Source organism: Penicillium hordei (genome assembly GCF_028827395.1).
Source record: "Penicillium hordei strain IBT 12815 chromosome Unknown utg000005l_segment0_segment0, whole genome shotgun sequence".
In the NCBI taxonomy this organism is placed as follows: Eukaryota; Fungi; Ascomycota; class Eurotiomycetes; order Eurotiales; family Aspergillaceae; genus Penicillium; species Penicillium hordei.
Genome location: NW_026623146.1, coordinates 4,951,441 through 4,977,901, shown reverse-complemented (window position 1 = coordinate 4,977,901; position 26,461 = coordinate 4,951,441). Strand labels below are relative to the sequence as shown.

General features: G+C 48.5%; 10 protein-coding genes across 10 annotated transcripts; 4 read left to right on the top strand and 6 right to left on the bottom strand.

The window, feature by feature from the left end:
- Nucleotides 1-459: 459 nt before the first annotated feature.
- Nucleotides 460-1,950, bottom strand: N7537_010679 (putative Gamma-butyrobetaine hydroxylase subfamily; the record flags this gene model as incomplete). The annotated part of the gene is made up of 1 exon (XM_056901733.1): nucleotides 460-1,950. One exon carries the CDS (start codon nucleotides 1,948-1,950, stop codon nucleotides 460-462), a length of 1,491 nt encoding a protein of 496 aa, XP_056750401.1.
- Nucleotides 1,951-2,331: 381 nt separating this feature from the next.
- N7537_010678 (thiamine transporter TPC1) lies at nucleotides 2,332-3,357 on the top strand (the record flags this gene model as incomplete). The annotated part of the gene is made up of 2 exons (XM_056901732.1): nucleotides 2,332-2,571; nucleotides 2,641-3,357. The coding sequence occupies 2 exons, from the start codon at nucleotides 2,332-2,334 to the stop codon at nucleotides 3,355-3,357; spliced, it is 957 nt and encodes a 318-aa protein (XP_056750400.1).
- Nucleotides 3,358-3,702: 345 nt separating this feature from the next.
- N7537_010677 (tubulin alpha chain) lies at nucleotides 3,703-5,488 on the bottom strand (the record flags this gene model as incomplete). Its single annotated transcript, XM_056901731.1, has 7 exons — nucleotides 3,703-4,160; nucleotides 4,213-4,716; nucleotides 4,774-4,845; nucleotides 4,904-4,991; nucleotides 5,046-5,199; nucleotides 5,258-5,316; nucleotides 5,477-5,488. 7 exons carry the CDS (start codon nucleotides 5,486-5,488, stop codon nucleotides 3,703-3,705), a joined length of 1,347 nt encoding a protein of 448 aa, XP_056750399.1.
- Nucleotides 5,489-6,946: 1,458 nt separating this feature from the next.
- On the bottom strand, nucleotides 6,947-9,827 carry N7537_010676 (Mechanosensitive ion channel family; the record flags this gene model as incomplete). The annotated part of the gene is made up of 2 exons (XM_056901730.1): nucleotides 6,947-9,133; nucleotides 9,204-9,827. 2 exons carry the CDS (start codon nucleotides 9,825-9,827, stop codon nucleotides 6,947-6,949), a joined length of 2,811 nt encoding a protein of 936 aa, XP_056750398.1.
- A 1,604-nt stretch (nucleotides 9,828-11,431) lies between these two features.
- N7537_010675 (protein kinase RIM15) lies at nucleotides 11,432-17,640 on the bottom strand (the record flags this gene model as incomplete). Its single annotated transcript, XM_056901729.1, has 2 exons — nucleotides 11,432-17,032; nucleotides 17,095-17,640. 2 exons carry the CDS (start codon nucleotides 17,638-17,640, stop codon nucleotides 11,432-11,434), a joined length of 6,147 nt encoding a protein of 2,048 aa, XP_056750397.1.
- Nucleotides 17,641-20,174: 2,534 nt separating this feature from the next.
- Nucleotides 20,175-22,742, top strand: N7537_010674 (uncharacterized protein; the record flags this gene model as incomplete). The annotated part of the gene is made up of 6 exons (XM_056901728.1): nucleotides 20,175-20,273; nucleotides 20,331-20,661; nucleotides 20,752-21,170; nucleotides 21,228-21,437; nucleotides 21,512-21,681; nucleotides 21,740-22,742. 6 exons carry the CDS (start codon nucleotides 20,175-20,177, stop codon nucleotides 22,740-22,742), a joined length of 2,232 nt encoding a protein of 743 aa, XP_056750396.1.
- Nucleotides 22,743-23,218: 476 nt separating this feature from the next.
- N7537_010673 (uncharacterized protein) lies at nucleotides 23,219-23,774 on the bottom strand (the record flags this gene model as incomplete). Its single annotated transcript, XM_056901727.1, has 2 exons — nucleotides 23,219-23,404; nucleotides 23,454-23,774. The coding sequence occupies 2 exons, from the start codon at nucleotides 23,772-23,774 to the stop codon at nucleotides 23,219-23,221; spliced, it is 507 nt and encodes a 168-aa protein (XP_056750395.1).
- A 456-nt stretch (nucleotides 23,775-24,230) lies between these two features.
- Nucleotides 24,231-24,763, bottom strand: N7537_010672 (uncharacterized protein; the record flags this gene model as incomplete). The annotated part of the gene is made up of 2 exons (XM_056901726.1): nucleotides 24,231-24,416; nucleotides 24,470-24,763. Coding segments are annotated over 2 exons (480 nt in total), but the record flags the coding sequence as incomplete, so codon positions are not given.
- A 510-nt stretch (nucleotides 24,764-25,273) lies between these two features.
- Nucleotides 25,274-25,573, top strand: N7537_010671 (uncharacterized protein; the record flags this gene model as incomplete). The annotated part of the gene is made up of 1 exon (XM_056901725.1): nucleotides 25,274-25,573. One exon carries the CDS (start codon nucleotides 25,274-25,276, stop codon nucleotides 25,571-25,573), a length of 300 nt encoding a protein of 99 aa, XP_056750393.1.
- An 80-nt stretch (nucleotides 25,574-25,653) lies between these two features.
- On the top strand, nucleotides 25,654-26,074 carry N7537_010670 (uncharacterized protein; the record flags this gene model as incomplete). The annotated part of the gene is made up of 2 exons (XM_056901724.1): nucleotides 25,654-25,891; nucleotides 25,998-26,074. The coding sequence occupies 2 exons, from the start codon at nucleotides 25,654-25,656 to the stop codon at nucleotides 26,072-26,074; spliced, it is 315 nt and encodes a 104-aa protein (XP_056750392.1).
- Between the last annotated feature and the right edge of the window lie 387 nt (nucleotides 26,075-26,461).

Sequence of the window (26,461 nt, the reverse complement as noted above, 5' to 3'; positions counted from 1 at the left end):
TGACAGATTCAACGCACCCTCAAGAGGCTGGCACTGGTGGTCCAACCTACCTTGTACCCCAACTGTGTTTGCACTAAATCTACGATCGGGTTTCAAGAATACGAATACATTACGTTTACAACCTTTGGATATATATGTAGGGAATGGATCATCGGTCAAGAACTCGAAACAGTTCAGACCAACAATACGTCACATTCGTATATTCAGTCGACTGCTAAGGATGGGGATGATGCCGAGACTTGAGCACATTCAGATATTGGGTTAATCGATCTTTATCTTTGGAGCTGTACTCTTCTCTGTTGCTCTCGTGAACCCGATCAATTTCTAGTTCTCCCTCTACCTTTGTTCCGTTCCTCTTCAGTCATGCTCTTAGCCTCTTGCTTCTTCTTCTTCGTCTTCGTCTTCTTCTTCTTCTTCTTCTTCTTCTTCTTCTTCTTCTTCTTATGGTTGGCTTCTTTCCTAGTTATTGTCTCCGTTGTTGGCCGCCAAGTCTCTCTTGCCTTTCTTCGTCCAAACATATGGATGTTGATTCTTACAGACAGCAAAGCGGGATAGCAGAGCATCGGTATCCACGTAGGCGCCTGCTAGCCAGCGAGATCCTATGCTGGCATTGAATTGGCGGCGGGCATGAAGGATCCGTCTGTTATCAAAGATGACACAATCACCCGGGTTGAGCTTGAGCTCAAAGATGCGCTTCTGATTATCAATAATTGAAGTGAACCTGGCAAGGGCATCTCGTAGCTTGTTCACAGGCTCAGCATCATGGCCTTTCCCGTCGCGTGGGGGGAGGGGAGATTGAAAGGGGGGCGAGTAATTGACGTGGCGCAGCTCGTCTGTGTAGAAATCATGCTCAAAGACGGGTCGTTCGTTGTAGTAGATGTGATCCTTATGTCTATACTCGTATCCCAGCCGCTGCTCGCGAAGCACTTTATATTCTTCTGGGTGTCGCTCCTTCATGAGTTTCGCAGCCGAGAATGCGTCTGAAAACAGCGACTCACCCCCCGAACATGAGTTCTCTAGGCAGTGGAGGAGCTGGTATCCCGGCGGCTCGTTCATATACATCAAATCCATGTGAAAGCCAAGGAATTGGTTTGTATATGCGACATTTGTCGCCTGTGGGACGGTGCGCACGTCGAATGTTGACCCGTAGAAGGTGTTTCGCAGTGGACCCATGCGTGTTGCAATAGCTTCAACCATCGATCGTGACTCTGGAATATTCTTTACAAAAATAAGGCCCAGACGCTGCAACTGCTGCATCGCCGTGGCAAATTTGGAATCGTCGGCGATGTAGTCTGGATAAGACACCCAATGTTGACTTTTGTTCATTTGAGCCCGTCCCCATATGATCGGGTTGCAGTTCGCGCTCCAATGTTGACGATGGGTGTTGAAAATGGGATTTTTTAGGAAGTCACGGTCCCAGGTTGATTCATGCTCAGTCGTCGACCCCCCAATTTCGTTAGCCCACCTGATTGAAAGCTTGCTCCCATCCCAGTTGACCCAGCTTGGAGCAATGTCCTTCGAAATGTCACTTGTGCGGAACGAGCGCTGTTTCGAGTGTTGATCCTTGCACACTCCACACTGGCAGGAATCGCGCAGATAAGTATATGGCAGTTTGATTGTCGTGTTTTTATCCAAATGCAAGTACAATTCCTCTTTTCCAGCCCAGATCGACTCTTTTTTGCCCACTTTTAGGATGCCATCCACACGGGCTTTCCTTCTAACCACGTCAGTGGTGGAGTTCTGCACATCAGCTGTGGAGTTGCTAGATTCTTGTGATATAGGCAATGGATTGTCGGTTCTGGGGGTATCAGGTCCCAATCTGTCATGAAAGTCTGGCTCTACAGGGCAGTTGAACCTATCAGAGGGAACTATCAAGTTACGGCGTAGGATAGAGTATGACAACGCTCGTGGCAATTGCCGGACGGTAGCTGAAGTTTGGAGACGATGCATGCAGGGCCTGTGAACCAGTTCAGAAGTAGGGATGGTTAGTGAAAGGGTAAAGAGGAAGGGCAAAATCTACCTCAAGCAACGCGCGGGGACAAATGGAGGGGAGCTATACGTTACCTCGGCTTGAATGTGACTCTTATGCCTGAGGCATTAACATAATACCTCAGGCTTCAGATGACACCTCAGGCATGAATATCATTCTTCCCGCAATGACATTCCCGGAGCCAGTCCGGAACTTACGTAAATTGCCTTGACGTTGTTTTTGTTTTTTTATCATTCCAAGGCAGAGTCAACGAATCAACATGGATCTTCTTACTACCATTCTCTTAACTTAACCCAACAATACAGACATCTTTAGTCTGTAACATAAATTACTCTCAACTCATGTCGGCCGGGGGCGAGCATCTCAAAGATGAAGGCACCAAGCGACAGGTCGTATTAGCCGGCGGCATTGCAGGGCTAATCTCACGGTTCTGTATTGCGCCGCTGGACGTCGTTAAGATCAGGTTGCAGTTGCAAATCCATTCCTTATCAGACCCTGCGTCCCACCACAGTGTCAAAGGACCTATTTATAAGGGGACATTGTCCACCATGCGGACGATCATGAGGCAAGAGGGAATCACTGTACGTTGAAAAGATTACCTCACTTCTCAATTTCAATGCCAATGACCTAACTCGGATTTCTTCCCACAGGGCCTCTGGAAAGGTAATATTCCTGCCGAAATGATGTATGTCTGCTACGGAGCCATTCAATTCACCGCGTATCGGGGAACAACCCAAGCCCTCGCTCAACTCGGCTCCTACCGACTCCCCCAACCCGTCGAATCCTTTCTCTCGGGTGCATTGGCAGGCGGATGTGCCACAGGAGTAACATACCCGCTTGACCTTCTCCGCACGCGATTCGCCGCACAAGGCCCGGACCGCGTGTATGGCTCTCTGCGAGCCTCAATTGTGGAAATCGCTCGACACGAGGGCGCACCAGGATTCTTCCGGGGATGTTCTGCGGCTGTGGTGCAAATTGTGCCATACATGGGACTATTTTTCACGGCATATGAGGCACTCAGACCTGTGATGACCTGGGATGTTCTGCCGTTGGGTACAGGGGACGCTGCAGCCGGTGTGGCGGCCAGTGTCCTGGCTAAGACAGGTGTTTTCCCATTAGACCTCGTGCGTAAACGCTTGCAAGTACAGGGTCCAACAAGGACCCGCTACGTTCATCGCAATATCCCGGAGTACAAGGGAGTTTTCCAAAGTATGGCCATGATTGTCCGCACCCAGGGCGTGCGTGGTATGTACCGCGGCTTGACAGTCAGTTTACTCAAGGCGGCGCCGGCAAGTGCGGTGACAATGTGGACTTATGAGCACACATTGAAAATCCTTCAAGAGCTCAATGTCGCAACTGACAGTTGAAGGGGATCTTCAACTTGTATCAACAAGTAATAATTTTGCATGGATCATTTGATGGCGTTAACACTAGAGGGTTGAAAAAGTTGGTTATATAATAAGGCGAGTCTCACAAATAGAAAGTCGATTTCCACGTTTTAAGCATTTTCGCCTATATTCTAGCCACTACACCAATAACGCAGGAAATGTCTAGAAAAAAGACATCAAGCCACGTAAGCTGTCGACTATTCTTGTACTCATTCGTTTTATTTTGTTCTTTTTTTTCTGGGTCTTTCTCAGTTTTGCTAACATTCTCCGTCCTTCCCTCGAATGTGTGCTGAAAGGAGCAACAAGACAAGTGCAGAGACAAGGTCAGTACGCAACCCCTTCTGGGCCGCTGTCCTCGGCCACCTCCTCATAATCTTTCTCGAGAGCCGCAAGATCCTCACGGGCTTCAGAGAATTCACCTTCTTCCATCCCTTCACCAACATACCAGTGGACGAACGCACGTTTCGAGTACATTAGATCGAAGTTGTGATCAAGGCGACTCCATGCCTCAGCAATGGCAGTAGTATTGGACAGCATACTAACTGAGCGGTCGACACACGCAAGCTCATCGTCAGGACGACGCATGGGCTTTTGGTAGTTGATGCCTAACTTGAATCCGGTAGGACACCACTCAACCAAACTGAAAGTACCCCGAGTCTTAAGGGCGTGGACAGCCATAGTGCAGTCATGAGGTACAACGTCACCCTTGTAGAGTAAAGCCACGGCCATGTACTTGCCTTTTCGTGGATCGCAGTTCACCATTTGATTGTTGGGTTCAAAGCCTATGACTGAGTCAGAAGAAAGATATACCATATCGAAAAAAGATCCACGAACACTGGAAGGTGAGATCCTGGACCTTGAAACTCTCGTGAGAACTGCGCTGGCGGTTGATCACCGGAGCATACGAAATCAATGGATAGTGGATACGCGGGTACGGGACAAGGTTGGTCTGGAACTCGGCCAAATCGACATTGAGTGCACCATCAAACCGCAAGCTGGATGTGATGGAGCTCACTACCTGAGCAATAAGACGGTTGAGATGCTCATATCCAGGACGCGGAATATCCAGGTTCCGTCGGCAGATCTCGTACACGGCATCGTTGTCAACTAGGAAGGTGCAGTCAGAGTTCTCAATGGTGCTGTGGGTTGAGAGGACGGCATTGTAGGGTTCTACCACGGCAGTCGATGTACGTGGAGAAGGGTAGATTGAGAATTCCAGCTTGGACTTGCGCCCATACATGCTTGTCAAATGATCCAACAGCAACGAACCAAAGCCAGACCCTGTACCACCACCGAAGGAGTGAAAAATCAAGAATCCCTGAAGAGAATGGCAGTTCTCTATGGAGGCATTAGCCGAAAGCCACCAGATTGAGGCTCAAGTTAGCAGGTTCCTACCAGCCACGTAGCGAATACTGTCAATCACAGATCTGGATATCTCCCTCCCGACGGTGTAATGGCCCCGAGCATCTGCTGCATATTAGCCCCTCCGTTCCTAGTTTTCATCTCGAAGTTGGTTTGTTCGTACAGTTGTTGGCAGCATCTTCGTTGCCGCTGATCAGCTGCTGAGGACGGAAAAGATCACGGTAGGTACCAGTGCGAATCTCATCGATGGGCTAGTACAGTTCATTCAGCTGGTGGGCCTGACAAATTTGTGGTCCGTCACATACCGATGGGTCAAGATCGACGAAGATGGAACGGGGAACATATTTGCCGCTGGAGGTTTCGGTAAAGAAAGTCTCGTAAGATCCACATTTTGCGGCTTCTTCGGTAATATTGGGTTCGATAAAGCCATCGGGCTTCAGACCGTGTTCAAGTAGATACCTAGGTTCCATTTTCATCAGCTGAGATATCGGGGATACTAGACAATGCAGAGACTTACAGTTCCCAGGCAGCATTACCAAGCTGTGTACCGGCCTGGCCAATGTGTATATGACAAATCTAGTAGGTTCAAGTCAATGTGAGTGTGTCTTCTTTTGATTCGGTCTTGGGTATTGAGTGAATGAGAGCCAGTGTAGCCTGGCGTAGGGAGGATAGTGTATAGACAGGTCGACACCGTAGACAAAAGTAGCAATCGAGCAGAATATTAGAGCATGCATACCTCGCCTCGCATGGTGGATTGCACTGACAAGTGATGTTAGAACAAAAATGGGAATGAGGACTGGGGGGAAAGTCGTAGGGAGAGGGAGAGTTATGTTGGTAAGAGAAGATGTCGGGGGGCACTACACAAGCTGATCTCTTTGACATGGAAGCAACCCAGGTCAGACTTACAGACTTACTATGACAAGGCCAACTATTCAAGACCTTTCCATTTCCATCAAACCTGTCTTAGTCCATGCAGAATTCTAAAATCGGGCCATGACCATTTAACACCCATAGTCTCAAATCCTTATATTTAGTCTCAAAATCTTATATATATGATTAGACATTAGCATCACCAGCATACCTCAATGAAAGCTCTCCATCCTATATACAGCAGGCCACATGAACATGAAATCTCGTCATCTGGCCGGAACTCAGATCGCGTGGCTAACAATGTCTAATAGTGGCCCTACCTCATCAAAGCGATGCGGTCAAATCCACATACGGCAATGCACAGCGATGATGGTTTGAGATGCAAACGCACAATTATAGCTTGCACCACACTAGAATATAGCATGAGTCAACAATATCATCCACAGAATAGTCAGATATCCCGGTATCCCTGCTGGTTGCTTCGTCCAATACTAGGATTGAGCTTTTCATCACCAACCCATATACCAGGCACGAAGCTAGTTCTCGCCTACTAATTCGAAATCAAAAGCGGCGGATTGAGCCATATTCACTGTTAGCCTTCCAATGAGACATGCATCTGAAACCCGAGCCGGTGGTTGAACCGCAGTCTATGTTGAATCTCAGGGTTCCAGGCATGAAGAACGGTTCCTGTGGAATGACATCGATACAAGATCACGCGTCCGTAAATTGCAAAGCTATTAGGTTGCTCACATCTACTTGAATAAATCCACTTTGCAAATCAGTTCATTTGTAGCAACCCGACATTAAGTCTTCTATAAACGTTCATCTCACGGCTACACAAGTCCTCTATACGGTTTAGGCTCAACACAATGTTGTATATAGTATGAAGAAAGCCGTCTGAAAACAATATGGGAAAAGACATGGAAGAGTGATCTTATATATAATCTATCACCTAGGCAGATACATTGGATTGTTGAATTTCTACGCCGTCAAAGACCAGAGGCAGACAACTCTTATTAAAATGAATATAGATGTAATGCACTAAAAAGCAGGTAGAAGATGAACGTTTTTATTGGTCTCGTCACCAAGACTCGACATGAATGCTATACATGATCAATAAGCCGCCGGAAAATAATGAACAAGAGCTTCAAGGCCGATATGGGGATATATGTATTGTAGAAAGAAAAGTTATAGATCTGTCGAGACACGGTGTGTCACGAAGTATGAAAAGGGAGGGGGGGGGAAATAAAGAAATATGACAATAGTGTATGTTCAGTGAATGAAGATGACCAAGACGACATCAATAGACGAGATTGGAAATGATCACATCTCAAAATCAATTGGGGTGCTCCTTGGAACCAGGGACTGTGGCCGGCGGAGGCAGAGTAGGCTCATCGAAGCGGCCCTGCTCCATCAAGTTGTCACGATCGTGGCTCACGCTGTTGCGGTGTTGGAAAAACCGTTTGTGACTGAGCGATGACCGGCCACTACGGAAGCTGTGGGCGTCGGTCGACCGGCGACCGTCGTCATTATTGGAGGGAGCGCTCATACTCATGTTAGAGGGGCGACGATGCCGGGAAGAAGATGTGCGGCTCCGGCGCTCTTCGTCGTCCTCGTTCTCTTCCTGGATGCGGCGCTCTGCAGCATCGCGGTTGGCGGTACGGACGACATCATCGACGACCACACCCCGATCCTCAAACACATCTCCCATAATATCGTTGGATGCCATGTTGGACATGCCCAAGGAGAAGTCGACGTGCTTGCGCTGTGAGACAGACGGGCCGCGGGCGCGGGCATTGGCAGTGTGCATACCCTTGCGGAGAATGGATGGGTGACGGATAGCGCTGCCGCTGCTGGTTCCGGTATTCTCTGGCAAGTTGTGGGACTCTTCTGAGATTGGTACCTCCTCGGCATCGATAGGGATTTGTCGCTCGGTGGAGCGTGTATTGCCATAATTGACGTGGAAAGGAATGTCGAACTTGGCACCCTGGAGGTTCATGCGTGGGCCCTCGATGCCGATCTCCTGGAGAGCGACCATGAGCATACATATGAACTTGTTGCGGCGCTGCAGACGTAGACCCTCGTTCTGCCAGTTGGACTTGTAAAAGAAGACGATGTTGAGTGTGAGCGAGAAGTTCTCGGTGACGGCACGCATTTCGGTGAGGATGTTGCTCTGGAAGTCGCGTTTCTCGCTGCGCACAAACTCCAAGAGGCGCTGTCGCAGGGCATCCAGTTGGTCAATGCTGGTGCCATATTTGATAATGATTGGAACAGCCTCGGCGAGTGCGCCCGAACGGCGCTGGTTGAGGATGAAGAGCCCATTGAGGTAGCTGTTTGGCGCCTGCACGACATGGCCTTGCATCTTCTTGAATTCGGTGTAAAGAAGAGTAATCTCCTTCACAAAGTAATCATCACCAAGACCGGCATCACCAGCGTTGCCGTAGATGGTCACACGGTCACCCACATCGAAGGGGTGCTTGACGAAGACGAAGATAACCGACTGAAGGAATTCCTGGGCGGTAGCAGAGAACAACCAAGACAGGGCGAGAATAGCAGAGCCCGCGGAGGTAAGCACACCAGCGGCCGAGGTCGAAATGAGCGACAGGAACACAATCAGCACTATCACAAACACGAAGAACATGAACACATTATCCAATTTCGATACAACCGAATCCAAATCCTTTAGGGATGCAGTGATAGACTTGCGCTCACGGCCAATGTCAACGCAAACGGCCTCGAGCTCCTCCATGGAAATATCACCATTCATATCGCGATCAAACATGGCAAAGGCAGCCTCGGCTTCCTCGCCATCCTCAAATGCGGCTTTCAGGTCACCACCAAAGACGGTCTCAAAGCCGTCCCTCACAAAAGTGCGATAGAGACGACGTGCCAAGACCTGGCAGCCTCCAGTGGTTCGCAGGAGTGCTAAAATGACCTGGTAGGCATCGGTGCTGCGAGTAGTCGCGCGGCCCGTGACATCAGCCACTACTGCGCCTGCGACATCGCCAACCCGATTTCCAACTTTGTTCAGGGCACCCTTAGCCTTGCGTTGGGCCAAGCCAGCGTAATGCAACGGGGTCTTGACTCCAGAAGGAGTCGGTTCCTCGTTCTTCTCCTCAAACGCATCATCTTTCTCACTGAGAGTGGACCGAGACCACTCGTACAGCTTGGTCAAACTGCCGATCTGAAACTTGTTGATTTCAATGCGGTCCGCGTAGGTCCGCATATGGAAGCTGATGGCAATCAGCTGGATGAGGATCTTTTCGATGAAATTCAAGATAGTCCACACAAAGATGACAATGATGATTTTGTTAAGAGTGACTTCCCAACCCCTGGTATTCGTATTACCATCCACATGATGGTTTTTCATTGTGGGCAGGAAGGAGATCTCCACACCGAGCCACCAGAAAAAGAGCGCCGCGTGGATCTCGAGCTGTTTGGCCATGTCGCGCCACTTCTTTGCGTTATTGGTGAATACACTCGCAAAAAGACCAACAATTGGAGGGAAGCACTTGCTAGCAAGCTAAGAAAAACGGAGGGGGAAATATCAGTATAGCTTCATGACGGGGAATAATGATTTCACTGGAACTCACCCGTCCTGCCCAGAGAGTCAACCAGACAATCTCCAACCAAATCGAAAACCACATCAATTCGACACCACCCACGCTAGCATTGGGATACCTTAGAGCACCGACCAGCAACGGGATCAAGAGGAGGAGGACGACGGGGGAAATGTAGGTCAAGTAGCGCACGAGGAAACTCGACTGGTGCAGCTTCTTCACAAAGACGGCAATCTGGGTATTCGGTTTCTCGGGGGGCTTGTAAATTGCGGTCTTTTCGTGCAGAGGGTTTGTAGCTTCATCGAACTCATCCACCGCTTCCGAGCGACGCGAACGAGAGCGACTGATAGAGTTGTGGTCGTGTTCGTCGTCTGGTGCGCCGGTCGAATGCGAGGTCAAACGCTCGGCTTGCAGGAGCATCAGATCATCTTCCAGACGAGTAGCCTGCTCCCTACGAGCGGATGGCGTGCGCATGGGCGGATGCTCATCATCATCATCATCATAACGCGTAGTGTCAACCTTCAAGCGGCCCGCGTCGCGATCAGTGTTGGGCTCGGTCACATAGGTTCCATCGTCGGAGGTGGGGGAGATGTCCGACTCCTTGCGCTTGTCCTTTGGTTCGAGATAGGTTTTTCGTTCCTCCGCGGGGGACGACATAATGGCACCGGGCCAAGTATAAGGAGGGAAATTGGGTCAAGGCGGGAGGATTCGATTAAAAGGTGGGGATTTGTATAACTATAGGGTGATTCGATAACACCATAACCAAAAGGGAACGAAAGAAAATAAAAGAAAATGTAGAGACAGAGAAGAAGAGGAAAAGAGAGACAGGGGGAGAGAAAGAGAGAGAGAGAGGCAGAGGGAGCGAAGAGAAATGGTCAAGTGGAGTTAATGGAGTTGAGGAGACCCATAGCAGTGCAGAGTCTGGACCTGGTGCCTCTCGATTAGTCCGATTTTACGATGATCTCGATCTGTGTTAAGAAGTATTCTAGTATTCTATTTATGGGACATTAGTTTCATTTTAATTTCAGTTAGATTAGTGTAGATTAGCAAAATATCATATACAGTATTATAGGGGTCCAACTATACACCATATACCATATAACATATAACATATAACATATAACATACAAAGTACTACACACCAACTCCATTTCCAACTATTTCCAACCTCAAAACCAAGTAAATCAAGTATTTCAGCATACGCAATCCAGACCAATGGCCAATAATCTTGGAAACACTCTGGCCCATCACGGCCCGCCAACGTTTTGCTGATCCACCCGGTGGCGACAAAAGGATTTGATCTTTTTTAGTGGAAAAAATATATGGGATTGTGCGCATAAAACACTTTAATAGTATATGTTGTACTCTTAAAATTGGGCTTTATGCTTACGGAGGTCATAAATGCCCCCAAGTACGCCTCTTTATGTTGTGCAGTTCCCCTGCGTCCGATAAAGGTAAACAGCCACTTTGGGTGAACCACGTTGTTCAAGTAGAAATAACATGTGATACAACCCTGACGTTGCCGTTATAAGAAGCTAAAACATGTCCGAACCTACTATCTAACTGACGTGGTCATTCTAAATCGAATGTCTCATACTTCTTGGCGCTCGTTCTCTATTATTGGTTAAACTATATATGTGCACGGTTGCGCTTATCATTTACTAGGGGAAAAGTATGAATCTAGACATTTGACAGACTAGTAGCCGAGCTCTTGTTTAAAGTACGTAGGTAGGACTTGGATCTTCGCGAGTAATTAGGGCTGTGTCCAATCACAGTTCTGGAGCGGAACGATCATCGGAGATTTCGGAGGTGGCTGTGAAGCACTTGCAACCTTCCAAGGTTACTACTACAAAGTAGTACAAAATACATATGTAATTATCGAAAGCCTCATGAGAGGTATCCTATCTATAAAAAAAAAGAAAACAGCGTCAAGCTGATATTGGAATTTCAATCACGTGGTGAGAAAGATGAAAAAGACACTAATGTCGCTCAAAAAAAAAAAAAAAAAAAAAAAACCATGGCGAGTAGAAAGCAAAGACCGGAACACCTTGCTCCGAGAAAGAAACATTCAGACATAAGAGACGTGAAAGAGTGGATATGACAATGCATCCACGGGGTACAAGGTATCCCCGGGAGTAGATAAACACAAGAAAAAGGTTACAGGGAAGGCAAAGTAGGTGTGCAACAATATATAGACAGAATAGAGAGATATGGCAAAATCTCTGGCAGTAACCTTTGCCGGAAAGAAGGGAGCACGGCATCTATCTTTTGGATGTAAAGCTCAAGTCAGAGCGATGTCGCTCCGCTGGACGAGGCGTCTCCTCCGGATCAAGGTCGGGGGAAGGGTGAAGAGGTCGTGGCGTAGCTTCAGCGTCCGGGGTGGGACTACAATCGGCGTCCACGCCCGAATCAGTGTCTCGGCTCAGCGCGCTGCCGGAGATCTTGACTTCAGGGGTGATTGGCGGGGCAGTGGGATTGGAGAGAGTGTTTTGGGGTAAGTCCCACGGGGGTGTGGTTTGACCCTGACTCAACATTGCGAGACTAGGAGTCGATGTACAACACTGGGAGTGTCCGGAGTAGATCGGGGTATCTTGATGCCCCGTAGATGGCTGGTGATGTTGAGAGGCAGATGCTGCAAACCTTGAAGGGGACGTACGAGGACTGGGTGGTTCTTCGCCTTCCCATTCCTCGGGAATGCTGAGGGCCTCGAACCGATCATCCAAGCTCGTACTGGCCGGGGAACCTAAAGAGCCATCGCTGTCTTCGTGATTGGCGGACTCCGCGGCTTGGTTCCGAAGAGCTTCCCTCTCCTTCTTTAAGAGTTCTTCACTGCCACTGACAACGCTGCCCCGACTATTGGTCCTCATCATTTCAATCCCCAGTTTAGAACCAGGACGGCGATTTCGAGAGGGTGGGCTGCGACGTGTTTGGGAATTGCCCAGCTCTTCGTCTTCATCATCACCCGATTCGGCGCCCTCATACCGCTTCTGCTCAAGGGATTCCTTTTTGGCACGGATGGCTTCACTTGACCGTTGCCTCCGAGGCGTGAGCCCACCAGTTGTATCCATGGCCGCGGGTGCTGAGGCAGCATGGAGAAGATGAGGCACAGGTCCAGCGTTAGGGCTTGGGCTCCCAGGGTGTTCCGCTGGTTCTTCAGATATCCCCAATCCACCGTGGCCTTGATCCCAATCATCGGAATTTCGATTTATGATTACTGGAATCTCCTCGGGCTTGAAAGACTCCATATCTCCGAAGACACTGCTGCTGAGCGAATCGTCGCGGCTAGATCCTCGGTAAGAGCTGGGGGGATTGAGGACAAATCCAGAGGATGCCGAACTGGGGCTATCCTCGTTTGTCACGGCGCTAGACCGAGCCCCAGAGCCCGGAACAGGAACAGGTTGGGAGGGAACGTAGTCCGTTGGAGGAGGTTTCCACATGCACCACTGGGAAAGGGCCTCGGTGAGCTTTGGTAGGGTCGGAGGCTTTTGGATCAGGGCATCGAAGTTGTGATTCCCCGGGAGGTCTTTCAAGTAGCCCGTAACAGCAATTATCGGAGTATGCCTGTTAGCGCTACGCGTCTCCCGCACCATTCGAGCAAAATCAACCCCGTTAACTTGGGGAAGTCGATATTCAGTCATAATTATATCGAATTGAACCTCGCTGAGAGCATATCTGACAGCTTCCGCGCCATTTGTAACAGTAATAGTCCGGCAGCGAAGCTTTTCGAAGAGGCGTTCCATCACTAGCCGCGAGACTGGATGATCTTCACAAATAAGCACATCCAATGGCCGGAAAAAGGGCCCTTCTAGGATGTTGATTTGCGATAACCGGCGAGAGCTTTGTCGCCGACGTTGGACCTTCAAAAGTGCTTTGGTGCGTGGATCCTCGTTATCAGAAGAGGAAGGTGAGATATCAAAGAGTTGACTCCGGCGCTTATGATGATGGGGCACGAAGGGTTCTTTCGGAAACGAAGGAACATCTCCATCCTGAGAGCCAATAGTGTGCGATCGGGTGCGACTCGCTGGGACGCTGCCATGGCGTTGATTATTCCCCGCCTTGTCCGGGGAATGGGCTGGAATTCGGTTGGGTTTTACGGGAGAGGATGCCACTGAACCCAGTCTAAGATTTGGCATGCGCCCCGGGTCGGCAGAGGAAGGCTGGAATGTCCCACTCGATTGGTAGGAGGCTGACGAAGAGCCTGACGTCTTGCGCCGTTCTTGGTTAGTCCCAGTGCTGAACTGGACTAATAAGGGGGAAGATGGCTGCGACGGCCTGCTGGGAGATGAGTTTGTCTGACTCAAGCCTGATGGGGAAGAAGGTCGATTATTGCCTTTGTTTTGTGACAAAGTCCGTTGGAGTGACATGGGCAGTGGACTGCCTTCCAATGAGGGCTGAGATGAAGTGACGGACGTCTGAGCGGCAGACGATGGATTGGGTTGTCGGTGCTGCGCCTGCAGAGCCTCCTGGCGCATCTTCTGGATCACATCTTTGTTGGCCTTCTCCAGCATCGGAAGATTCTTGAAGTTGAAGCTGCCAAAATCATCGGCCAACGCCGGTTCGCTAAGTCTCCGACTTCGTGAATCCCGAGCATCACGAACGTGAGGAGGAATGTGCAACGGCATCAGAGGTCGTTTCGATGAGTTGACCTGGGAGCGGACCTTGAACAGTGCATCATGAGGCCGGTCGGGGCCAGCGGCAACTGAAGGTTGCGGCGAGTTCTCGTCTTCTAACTCTTCTGCAAAAGATTGCAGAGTTGCGCCACGGGCGTCAAAGTACTCAGTGTCCTCCGGGTTCTCGATGTTGGGAACGAATTGTGCTTTATCCTCTAGCAGGGTATCCCAGTTAATGCCAGACAACCAAGGATGACTACAAATCTCTGCACCGCCACTTGGAAACTTCTCTTCCACATTGGCTCCAATTCTGTCACGAGGGTTCAGAGTCATGAGCTTGTTCATGAGATCCAATGACTCTGGTGAAGTCAACTCTTCTGGATCGTCGGGCCAATTGATCCTGCGATGGAGAATGTTTTCGAACACCTGATCTGGGGTATCCGCATTGAAAGGTGGGTACCCAAAAATGAACTCGAACATGATGCATCCCAATGACCACCAGTCACTGATCTCATCTTGCCCAACACCATTGATAGTTTCCGGGGCTAGATAGTCAGGGGTGCCGACAAAACGGCGATCATGATCTTCAGGATCAAAAAGAGCCATCACTGGAGGCATCATACTCTGCTGGGGAGGGGTATTCTGCGCCATTGGATTGCTGAATACTGGCTGCATGGGTTGAAGGCGAGGAGACTCGCCAGCTTCGCTTTGGCCCTCCTCTTCCACCATGCTGGTTGAAAACATGCTCGGCGATGACGCAGGAGGTTCGTGGGCATTGTCGTTGAGCGAGAATGTCCTGAACATTCCATTGAGACCATCGCTGCCCATGCTATCGCTGCGGTATCCTGAAGCTCGACGAGAGCTTTGCCGGCTCAAACCATTCTGGTTGAGGCTGAAGTACGATGGCTGAATGGCATTGGCGGACACCTCCGGGGTAATCAGTGGGGTAGAGCCGGGTGATGAGCTTGCCTGGAAGTCGAATGATGCCGATCGAGAAGATGCGATCGATATCGCACGGGGGAATGAATTTTGCTTCAGCAGATCAGGAGCAGACTCATCGGGGTTCTTCAACACCCGTTTCTGACGGCCGACCAACCCCATCCGTGAAAGTCCAAAGTCAGTGAGCTTCAAATGACCCGTTTGGTCGATAAGAAGGTTATCGGGCTTTAGATCGCGATGCACAATGCCTCGGCTGTGAAGGTGTTCAACTCCAAGCACCACCTCGCCAATGTACTTCTTAGCCCAATCCTCGGGCAGACCTCCAAGAACCTTAACAAGTGATGAACAGTCGCCTCCGTTGAGATATTCCATCACCAAATAAAGATAATCCTTACTGGAAAATGTCCAATAAAGCTTGGCAACGAAGTCACTCTCCCCTTGCCACATCATAATGGCACGTTCGGCTTTGACGTTGGTGACCTGATTCTTGGCAATCATGTCGGCCTTCTTCAAAACCTTCATCGCATAGTACTCGCCAGTGGCCTTCTTTTTCACTAAGTAGACACTGCCGAAAGCACCTTTGCTAATTGGTTTGATTATTTCAAAATCACGAATAGATAATGGAGCAGGCCGAGGCTGTTGTTGGCTCATCGAAGGCAACCGTGGGGAGGGTGGTGGCTTCGTAACATCCGAAGAAGTTGCCGAGGACTGCCGACGATGGTGGCGGCAGTGATGGAGGGCCAGTTCACTTGCGTATGTAGATGGAGATGCCATTGGGGATGGTAGGCTTTCACCGCCGCTGGACATACGGGGCTTCGGCATGCGCAACGGGGAATGCGGGCCTGAAACCCGAGCGGGAGAAGGCTGCCGACGAGGAGAACTTGAAAGTCCGGGCAGTACCAGGCTCCGGCGCTTTCGATCGAAGCTCCTCTCGGATGAGGGTGAGTCTGTTCTCACAGCTCCCGGAAAGATAGAAGACGGTAAACTGCTATCGCTACTGTCACCAGCATCAATTTCCGCTAGGGAAAGGCCAAGTCGAGAGGGTTGTGATGTACCCAGAAGTCCTGCAGCACTCTTATGAGATCGCGGGGTTGGACATTCCAATGGGCTGTTAGAACCCGTGGATACTGCTGCCGAGGACGGTCTGCGTTCCGATTGCGAAAGCAATGACCGATCTGGTGAATTGCGCATTGACAGAGTCAGCGCAGATGTCGGTCGCCGCGGAGACGCTCCCGCTGGATACGGCTTTTGTTGCAATTCGTGGCTCATGACTTGTGAGAGGGACTCTTCCTCGGCAATGCTATTCCTATCGCCAAGGGCAACATTGCTGTCGACAGTGCTCTCAGGCGCCACTTCTTCATCGGATGAGCACGAGGAATCACTGAGCTGACCAGCAGCTATGCGCTCCGCTTTGCTTAGCGCTGCGCCAATGCATTCCTCGACCAGCACTGTGTATTCTATACGAATTCGTTCGGCATATTCGACAATCTTGCGATGACGTACAACGGCATCAACTTTTGCTTTGGCAACTTGTTCGGTGTCTGCCGACAAAGCGGCCAGACCCTGTTCTTGTTCCAAGGTGTTAGCACTGGGGGACTGCCACTGAAGAACCTGGGAGATCCGCGATTCAGATTGTGGTGATAACGTCCGGAAATCCTCTGCGTCAGTCCGCGAAGATTCCTTGATCATCGGCATACTAATCTCTAGCGAAGTGTCGCACAAGTCAAGAACAAGTTCTACAATGCGGGCTAATGGTCTCCGCACTGTAAACGAGCGGGGACGGTTTGGAATAACACCAGATGCAGAATGTTCTCGCGACCGAGGGGGTGTGCCGGGCGCTGAATTACTGCTTGAAACCGGACCCGATGACGGAGTAGAGCCGGCAGACGACGGGCCGATGGCCAATCCCTTGTACTCCGCTTGAGGGAGGGGCATTGGATTTCCATCGCTCCCGATGGAAGGTCTGCCTTGCCGGGCCTCTAAAGCATCCAAAACCTTGACAATGACATGCCGATGCTCATTGAGGTTTTCCTGTGCCATTTGAACATCCATCTCAGCCCGATGTTCTTGCAGACACAGATCTGAGTGTTTCTCAAACCACCATGGCGTAATCTGGCGTTCACAGATACGACAGAGGACAGGGGTCGGGGCGGGATGCTTGGAAGGATCGGGTTCTGTCGCTGCAGCCTCAGCCAATTCGGTCAAATAATTTGCCAACACCTCCGCTCCAACACCCAAAGACTCCACCAGTAGGGGGGGCAGATCGATTGTCACTTCTCTTGGCTCGGTAAGCGGTCGTAACATCCACATGGTCTGTATTTAGAAAGCGTCAGTGGTATAAACGGCGGTAGGCATTAAAACATTGAGGTACGCACATGGCCAGCTTCATCATCTGTCCGGTCATAGACCATGATTCCCTGTCCCTCCATGTTGAGCACATTGTGATTATGCTCTTCCACCTGAGACTTCCCAGCGCCGTCCTCTGTCTTTGTCACATTCTCTGTAGCCGCTGGGGGTGGTTCAGGCGCGTACTTCAGAACAGAATCCGGTCCCATCTGGAGGGCAAAGCGAATGAAACGACTCCGTGAATCATCCTGCCTCATGGATTCGATGGCATCACGGAATACATCCTTGTTGCCTAACAGAATCTCCGATATCATATGGCCCTCAACTGACTCAGGGGCTGAGCCGACCACCTGCCTCCACGATGGGCTGACCCATTTGACGCAACCCTCCAGGTCCATATCCACAATGATGTTCAATGTCTGTTCAGCCGCTTCCTTCAAATCCTCACGTTCCTCTCGCATATTATCGCTCAATGTTCGAACCATCTTCGGATCGATATTCCGAGCCTCCTGCCGCAGCGCTGTGACAGCAGGAGGCGCAAGGAATTGTGGTTTGGGGGAATCATTGCTCGCCATACTGACTCGCTCGGGCGACCGAGCGGGATTCGAGGTTCAAGGGGTAGGGAGGGGACGGTGCAATAGATCAAGTTAAATTGAACAAAACAATAATATGGTTCCAGCCAAGCAGAACCGTCTGCTGGGCAGCGCGGGTGCCCTTAATCGAGGTTATTGATTCATCCGTCGCATCAACCGTCCATAGCGAAGTCGTAAGACTCGGGAACTGATCAATTCAAGAGCTCCAGAGTGATAGCAGTCGACCAATCCACCGTTAAATTTGTGCGTTCAGAGGCGTCGAGACAACACACAGGCTGAAACACGAAACGTTAGACGGAGGATAACGGAAGCCGTGTCTCTGCGGGGAATGGCGCGACAGCGACGCGCTGGATCGACAACGTCAACCCCAGGAGAGGCTGACCCGAGAAAGGGAACGAAACTTGATCAAAATTGAGACCTGAAGGTCACAGAAATGAGTAAAAGCGAAAAGGTCGAGAGAATGTTTCAAGAGGAAGAGTCATGATATGGGGGGGGGGGGGGGAATCGAAGGAGTCGAGGGCGGTGATTGGTGAGCTGTGCGTTTTCCTGCACCATGTACGGAGTACTTCCCACCTCTTTTTTTCGATTCTTTTTTTTTTTTTTTTCAATCTTTTTTTCTATTTACCTGTTATTTATTTATCTTGAACATTTTATGCATACAATATAGTATCTAGGATTGAAATATTGTATTATATTGATCACTTCTACGGGGGAGATATCCTATAGAGAGCTCCCATAGTGTATATATACATCCCATGTTTGCAACCCAACGTCATGACATATGAATCTATAAGCACTATAGTGTTAAATAGAGAAGGGCCAATGGCGGATTTAGTACTTTTGTCTACAAGCCCAATCCATGTACTATCCATGGATGTACCATAATAAGTTTATTTCCAGATCCCTTCATGCCAGACCATATTTCTACCAAAAACAGTAAACTGAAAAAAAAAAGGAGAAAAAGAAAATATTCCTCGAACCTCATTGGACGCCACCGGATGTGGTTCCTCATTCCCCATACAATGAGAAGTTGGGTTTCCTTCTCCAACTGCACCACTTGCATCACTTGAACCACGCATATTGTGATATTGTGATATTATGATATTATGATATTATCTACAACCTATTCAACTTGGTATGGAATGCTTCCTATATTACACCATTTGTTGCACCGGGTGAACACTTGTTCCACAAATGCCTGGGGAAAAAAAAAGAAATCGTTGATATAGTTCCTTACTGGCGCGAGATCCATATCAGCCTGAGGGCCAGTAATATGGCATCACCACAATTGGAGATATTCCAAGATTCTACATGACTCCAATTCTACAGTATCCCGCTTCGGAGCGCAAATCCCTAGTTACAGTTGTAGATATGGGAAAGTCCTCTGTACAGTTTATGCTTTTTACCTTCGTATATTGCACGTAGAGTTTACTCTGTACTACATGTTATTCCTATTATATTACCATTCATGGTATTTAGGTATATAACCAGATATTTTTCTTTTCTTTTCTAGAACGCCAAGAATAAGGGTCTAAAAAAGACATCTAAGAAGGCATCGGAGTGTTATCTGCCCAGGTGACATATAACATCCCTTATATCATCTTGAAGTTGATAAATCAGAGTCCGACGTTGTTGACTACAGATGCAGACACGGTAAAAAAAAAAGAAAAGAAAAACATATCCCAAAACATCCTAAGAATAGGCCCGGAATGTTCGGCATTCAAAGTTGCTCCGCCTTTTTTCTTCATCTCGGATCTGCGGGGTAGTCAGCTGGTTGATTTCATCGTTTGTGGGGATGATCTTCAATTGTTATTTTTTAGTATGAAGGTATTAAGACAAGCTTGGACTACATACATGCATATTCCATGGAAATCTCTATTTCACTGTGACCTTGGAGCTAGGAGCTAGCAGTAGATACTCCCCGAGTAAACTTTACTCTTCCCCTTCCCATGCAGCCTGTCCTGATCTGCTTCCGATGGGGTCATGCCTGTCTAGCATGAAAATCTACTAGTCTATGACGAGAGATAATTACATATAGGACCGTGTCCACTGCTTAGGTACAGCGAACTTTGAAGAATTTTAGAGAACGAGATCTTAGTAAATTGCAGGGTATTCCGTCAAGTAAGTTCTATCATTCTCACAATATATATCTGCTTTGGAAATGCCTATTTTTTCCCGGAAAACCAACTCCCCTGGATCAAATATAAATCTGTACTCGTTAAATCTGTCCAGTTATAGCTTAGATACCAACAAGCCGTTGGGGGATACTATGTATGGATAGGACAATATCTGTGGCAACCGTCAGATATTGTGGCCTGGATGTTAAGGACTCATTCTGCCTTGACGCCTGAGGCAGTAAGGCATGAAAGCCTTTGCTTTGTAATGTCAGATTGAGTCCATTGGTCCATGGTAAACATTCCATCCCAAATCTGAAGTCCTCTAATCATAAGGGTACCATAATACTAGAGTCTACTGGACGAAAGTAATTCCACTTGTTTTTTGCATATTATTTAACTATGCCCGCGGCACCGGCAGATGATCCTGCTAGGCGCAAGCGACCGGGTAGAAAGTATACCTCCCGAGCCTGTGAGACATGTCGACAACGACGAGCTAAGGTAGGATGATAGTGTTCCACGGTTTATCACCCCAAGTCTGTGCTAACATAAAAACAGTGTGATGGCATCCGACCGTCTTGCTCCCGCTGCCTTGACCGTGGCGTTCAATGCGAGTACTCTACAGCAGAGGACGGGCGGCAGCCAGCGCCCAAGTCTTATGTAGTCATGCTGCGCAATCGAATTGAACTCTTGGAGCGTGTACTGCAAACCCATGGCATTGATTCTGACGCCGCCATTCAACGGATGACGGAAAATGAGCCTGACACCGAGTGGGCCCCGGCTTGCTCCAATGTTGATGACTTGTGTACTACGTTTGACGGCGCACTGACGCTTGACGAGTCATTAAATTTCGATCAAGATGGTGAAGTACGGTATTTTGGACCGACAAGTGGGCGATTGCTGTTTCGATCTTCATCAAAAGGCAAGCTGCCGTAGCCCTTTTCTCGTTCCAGAATATAGGTTCGCTAACAATTTCCAGATTCGCCCAACGAAGAGACGTATCAGTCCGATGGCCCTTCCATGCGAACTTGTGAAACACCGCTGAATGGGAGCACGGAGTCGGTAGAAGAAAGCTTCGCACCAGAAGTCGGGCTTCGATCTCATTTGATCGACCTGTATTTTGAGTGGGAACAGCCATGGCTTCAGGTGGTGAACGAGACACTGTTTCGAGATTCCATGAGAAATGGCGGGCGATACTTTAGCCCCCTTCTTTTAAATTGCATTCTCGCTTTAGGGTCACGGTACTGCGATCGCATAGAAGTTAGATCAGACCCCAACGATTCAAACACAGCCGGCAAGATATTCCTCGAGAGGGCTGAAAGATTGATTCAAAACGACCTCAGGTGGCCCAAGATCACAACAATCCAGTCATTGACAATTATGGGCATGGCCTATATTGTGAGTCTTATATAACAGACCTTTATCTACAGAGCGAATCACACTAACATCTAACAGGCGATGGGGTCTGATGCTGCTGGGTGGCTCCACCAAGGCATGGCCAATCGACTGGCCCTGGATATGGGCTTCAACATGGATCCTTCGGTCCTCTCCGGGACAGTTGCTCTTCCACCCATTGAAATTGAACTCCGAAGGCAGATCTATTGGGCTCTTTATTGCCACGACAAACTCTCGGCAAGCTACACAGGCAGAGTGTGCACGTTACTGGTATGCTGTACCACAAATCATCTTTTTTTTTCTTTTCTTTTTTGGCATTATACTCACTTTCGTTTGTCACATAGGACTCCCAGGGTGTCGTCAACAAACCATTCCCCTTATGTGCTTCAGATGTCTATTTACCTTCAGCAAATGGCAATGGACAATTAAGGGCTGCTTCTCAAAGAGACGTGGTACAGTTGCATAGGGCAATGATTGACCTGTGTCGTACATTTGAGAAAGTTCTCCTTTCATTGTGAGTCTATCGTATCATTTCTCATATTTATCTGTCTCACTGACATATATAACCCAAGCTGGTCTCCAAAGCCACTCCTACAACCCAAGCAACGTTTTGCATTTTTTGACTCCTGTGTGCTTGAACTCAAGACATGGTACTACGATCTTGCTCCAGAGCTCAAAGTTGACCGTCCATCTGGTCCCTCTCGATTTCCTCACGCCTATACATTATGCATGGTATACCATACTGTGTGCATTCTACTTTGCGTGCCTTTTCTGAGCAATCAGTCTGCCAGTCAAGATGTTGGCAATCACACCGACCCACAGACCCAACAGAACAGCAGCAACAATGATCAGGAGTCTGTCTGTAGACAGAAAATCATGACAATATGCAGAACCTCAGTCCGAGGAATGTGCATTGTGGCCCAGAAATATAGACAGACATTTGGCAGCTTCAAGCTGAGCCCTATAACCGCGACACACTGCATGCTATCGGCGGCATCGCTCATCATAGAAAAATGCTGCGTTGATTACGCCATGAGATCTGGTACAGGCAACCAAGCCTCACGAGGTCCGTCACCACAGGCAGCTGTGGGGCTCTGCCTTCAGGTATTACGGGAACTCTCAACGTCCTGGGATATTGCAAAGCGTATTGGACGAAATCTTGAGAAATTATACTGCGAACGACTGAACTGTGATATTGACCATATGCCGCCTGCCCCTCCATTGGAATGCAATGACATTTGCACAACTGCATATCAACCGGCAGACGTGGATCTCTATGTAGGGCCCATGGCCTCGACCGAGCCACTCCAAGGTCTGCCCAACCCAAAAGACTTGCATGTTCAAGATATCCCTCTGACCCCTCCTGTTCCAAATTCCAATTGGTTTGATGTTCCTGCTTCGAGTAATACTTATCATCACAATAACAACAACGGCGTGATTGGACTTGCGGCAGCCCCTAACCCTGATGAGCTGTTTATCAACAACCTCGGCTTTGCATTTTCGGCCAATTGTCTACCCAGTGATTACAACATGTTTGATACATTGAATCAAATGTATTTAGAAGATATATGGTGATACTTGAAAGATAATCATTGCCCAAATTCCGCCTTCCTTTGGTATTGGAAAAGACTTGCATCATACTCGGTGTTTCATACGTAGGAAAAATGGGAATACTCACTCTAGTCCATTGGAAATTAGATTGGCTGCAATCATTTTTGTCATGTCTTGAGGTCAATTAGCAATAATACTCACCTGATGATCAGGAAAGGAAGTCGCGACAGTTGATATGCACTTGGAAAGGGACATTCAAGGCGCAGTTGAGGAAGGTTCGACAATATTTAATAGAGAGTATGTAGGCAGGCTCTCAAAATCACTACATACTAGAGTTACAGGTACAATGTAAAATGTTGAACATGTTGGTTTCATTTCTCTCATTATCTGTGGATCTCAAGATGGTCGATCTCCTTGTTTCCAGCTGTACCGGATGCACCTAGTACATGTCTAGTGCCTAGGAACCCGACATCTTCGAATAGACATACCATTGTACAGCTTTAGAGAATCTTTCGTAGGAGGACTCGGAGGACCTTGTCCTGTTTGGCGATGTGACGACCGAAGAACTTGCTATGTGTCTCGGTGTATGTTGCAAGGGCCTTCTTGCTCTTGAATCGAGTTGGGGTGTGGTCCGCGTCCCAACAATCAAGAAGATCAACAAGGTTGACGTGCACACGCACCAGAGCCTACAACAGTGAGTGGGCAGTATCGAATCACCTGGGGCGGGGACCGTACCTTCTTGCACTGGTTGATAGAAGTGAATGAATCGTTAATGCCTACCTTGACACACAGCTCCTGCCATGTGGCCAGGTTGGCTACACGGTAGCCAATCAGGCGGTCATATTCATCATTCATGCAGGCATTCCAGTTCCTTTTCCAGGTCTTAGATCCTGGCTTCCAGCCTCGCTGCAGACTGATAAGTCCAAGGGCAACGCTGATAGGAAGCTCTGGGTTGTAAGGGGCGCCAAGCTTTCGTAGATGGTTGTTCGGATGCTGCAGAGCAGGGACTGGGAAACCAGCTGGAGAAGGAGCCACAGGAGGAAGCGGGATAAACATGTTGGAAGTCGGTGGTCTAAAGGAGACAACACAGGTACGCCTTGCTAATTAGTAGCAGGGGAATTGGCTTTTTCGTTTTGTTGATAAAATGATGAAAGAAAGTGATAGGGAGATTATGTATTGAGAGAGAGAGAGAGAGAGAGAGGAGAGGAGAAGATGCAAGATGCAGAGGATGGCAAGAGAAGGACAGGAAGAGAAGGTGAGGGGTGAGAAAAAGGTCAAATGAGAAAGGAGTGAGCGTCGCTTGAAGAAAATGTGATAGAAAATAGTGACCTTAGACTTCTATATCATGTAGACACGCTTTTACTTGGATATGTAGGTTTGATATTTCAAATTCTTAGCTATCTCCGTTGTCTCAATACTCTCTCATTCCATTGCCTCGTGTGAATATCACGGTGGTTGGTTCTCTATGATCCATAAAAGATTTGCCTGTTGTACACATCCTCGGGAGCTTCTTTAAAGGAGCTTACGAAGCAGAACGCGGAGCACTTTGTCCTGCTTAGCGATATGTCGACCAAAGAACTTCCTGCTGTCCTTGGTATATGCTGCAAGGGCCTCTTTATTCTTGAAGCGAACCGGGATAGCATCGATACTCCAGGAATCCAGCAGGTCAACGATATTGACGTGGACGCGAGCCAGTGCCTGCATGCAATAGTGAGTAAGTGATAATAAATTGTTCAAGTCTAGGACATTACCTTCTTGCATTGGTTAATCGAGGTGAAAGAATCTTCGATTCCCACCTTTGTGCACAGCTCCTGCCAGGTGGCGAGGCTGCTCACACGGCAGCCGATAAGTCGGTCATACTCGCTATTCATGCAAGTATTCCAGTTTTTCTTCCATTTATTGGAGCCTGGCTTCCAGCCGCGCTGTAAGGCCACCAGACCGAATGCAACGCTGATGGGAAGGTCCGGGTTGTGGGCGGCGCCGAGCTTCTGGAGAAGCTGGTTAGGATGACTAGAGGGGGCGAAGGGGACAAATATCGCGGAGGTCTGATATTGACAACATGAGTAGCCTGGCCAATCGGTAGGAAGTGCAGGTATCTTTCTTTTACCATGATAGAGATGATAAAGGGTTTGAAGTAGAGAAAGAGAGATATGAGAAGACAGCAAGTTAATAACGGGTAAGAAAAAAGTGAGAAACAGAGAGAGAAATAAGTGAAGAGAATGTGTGAAGTGAAGAGACAGAGACTCTAATTTGAAGAAAGTGAGAAACCAAGTCAGAGGTCTGAGAAAAGTTTTGTATGGGCCGGAGAGCAAACGGAAGGCGTTTGACTATATCTTGGTGTCTATACTGAGGTAATCTACCATTCTCTTTACCTACATATGTACTGTAGGTACATATATTGTAGGTACATGTATAATACTCAGTGGATGTTATACCCGCGGACTCGAGTAACCTTGGAAGGGACTGGCAGGACGTCACAGCTATCTACCTTTGGTGCCTACATGTGGACATCTCTTTTCAACAGTTAACAACACATCTGTCAGCGCAAGGTAATCATGGTCCAGAAGGGAGCCAAAAATAATAAATCGGTACATTCGGAACTCTGGTTCAACCCACACATCTCGGAGAGATCGACGGCCTTCGAGTTTATCTCCAGGAAAGAGAACGACACGTTCTGGGATGAAATCTTACCAAAAGCCCCCCAGGCCTATCGCATGCGCGGGGAACTTGTGATGATGGAACGGATTCTTCCATTACCGAAAGTCGTAGGCAAGGCATTGATCTCGCAGTTTTGCGCTCTCGATAAGACCGAAATTGAAACCTCCTCAATCACCCTCAAAACAAGCACTGTCTAGCCCGAATTTACCTTGGCAAAGCCAACGGTACCATTGATCACAAACCCCCGCTGAGAAACTTCCCTCTATATCTTGACCCGATGGAGCATATTGGCATTGAGACTCTCCCGTTTGCAAATGCGATAGGCAAAGCCTATGCAACCTTGCACCGGGGCACTGGCATCAACGGCGATGATGTGGAGTTGGTACTTGGCACATCGGCGACAGGGGCTTGGGAAGAAGACTATAGGCCAGAGTTGCAGCACCGGGCCGTTAAGCTGTATTTCTTGGATTTTGGACAGTACGAGGCGGTAGATCTGACCCAGGACCCCGATGATGGTAATAGGAGATAATCAACGTTTTATTCCACATTACTCGAGGAGCCCCACACTACTCGCGATATTCCGACAGGAATACAGTAAAGCAGGTAATATGATTCTATAAGCCAAGAAGCTGAAAAACAAGTTCAATATAGAGGACTTCATGCAGGAGTATGAGAAGTATGCTGGGGATTTCTTGTAATAGCTTAGTCACGATAGCTGGGGACTTGACAGCTTAACTTGCTATATTCCAATCATCTTTGGTCATAACAATTGACTGATGGCTAAGTTGGTAGTCCATTTATAATAGGTACACGGGATAACAACAATATGGTCGATAGCTCCCACCTCGCAAGATTAAAATACAACGGGAAAGACCACAGCGGTCATTGACCAGTCACTCACGCCAAACAACAGATGCCGGAGTCACAGAGCAGTATGTTGGGGGGATCCAGGAGGACTATTAGAACCTGTGTACGCTGCATCATCTTCCGTGGGACATACGGGCACCAACCACTGCAGAAAGGCCATCTAAATCATTAAAGCTGAAGCCTGAGGTGACTCAGCTCATTCTGCAGAATGATGTGGA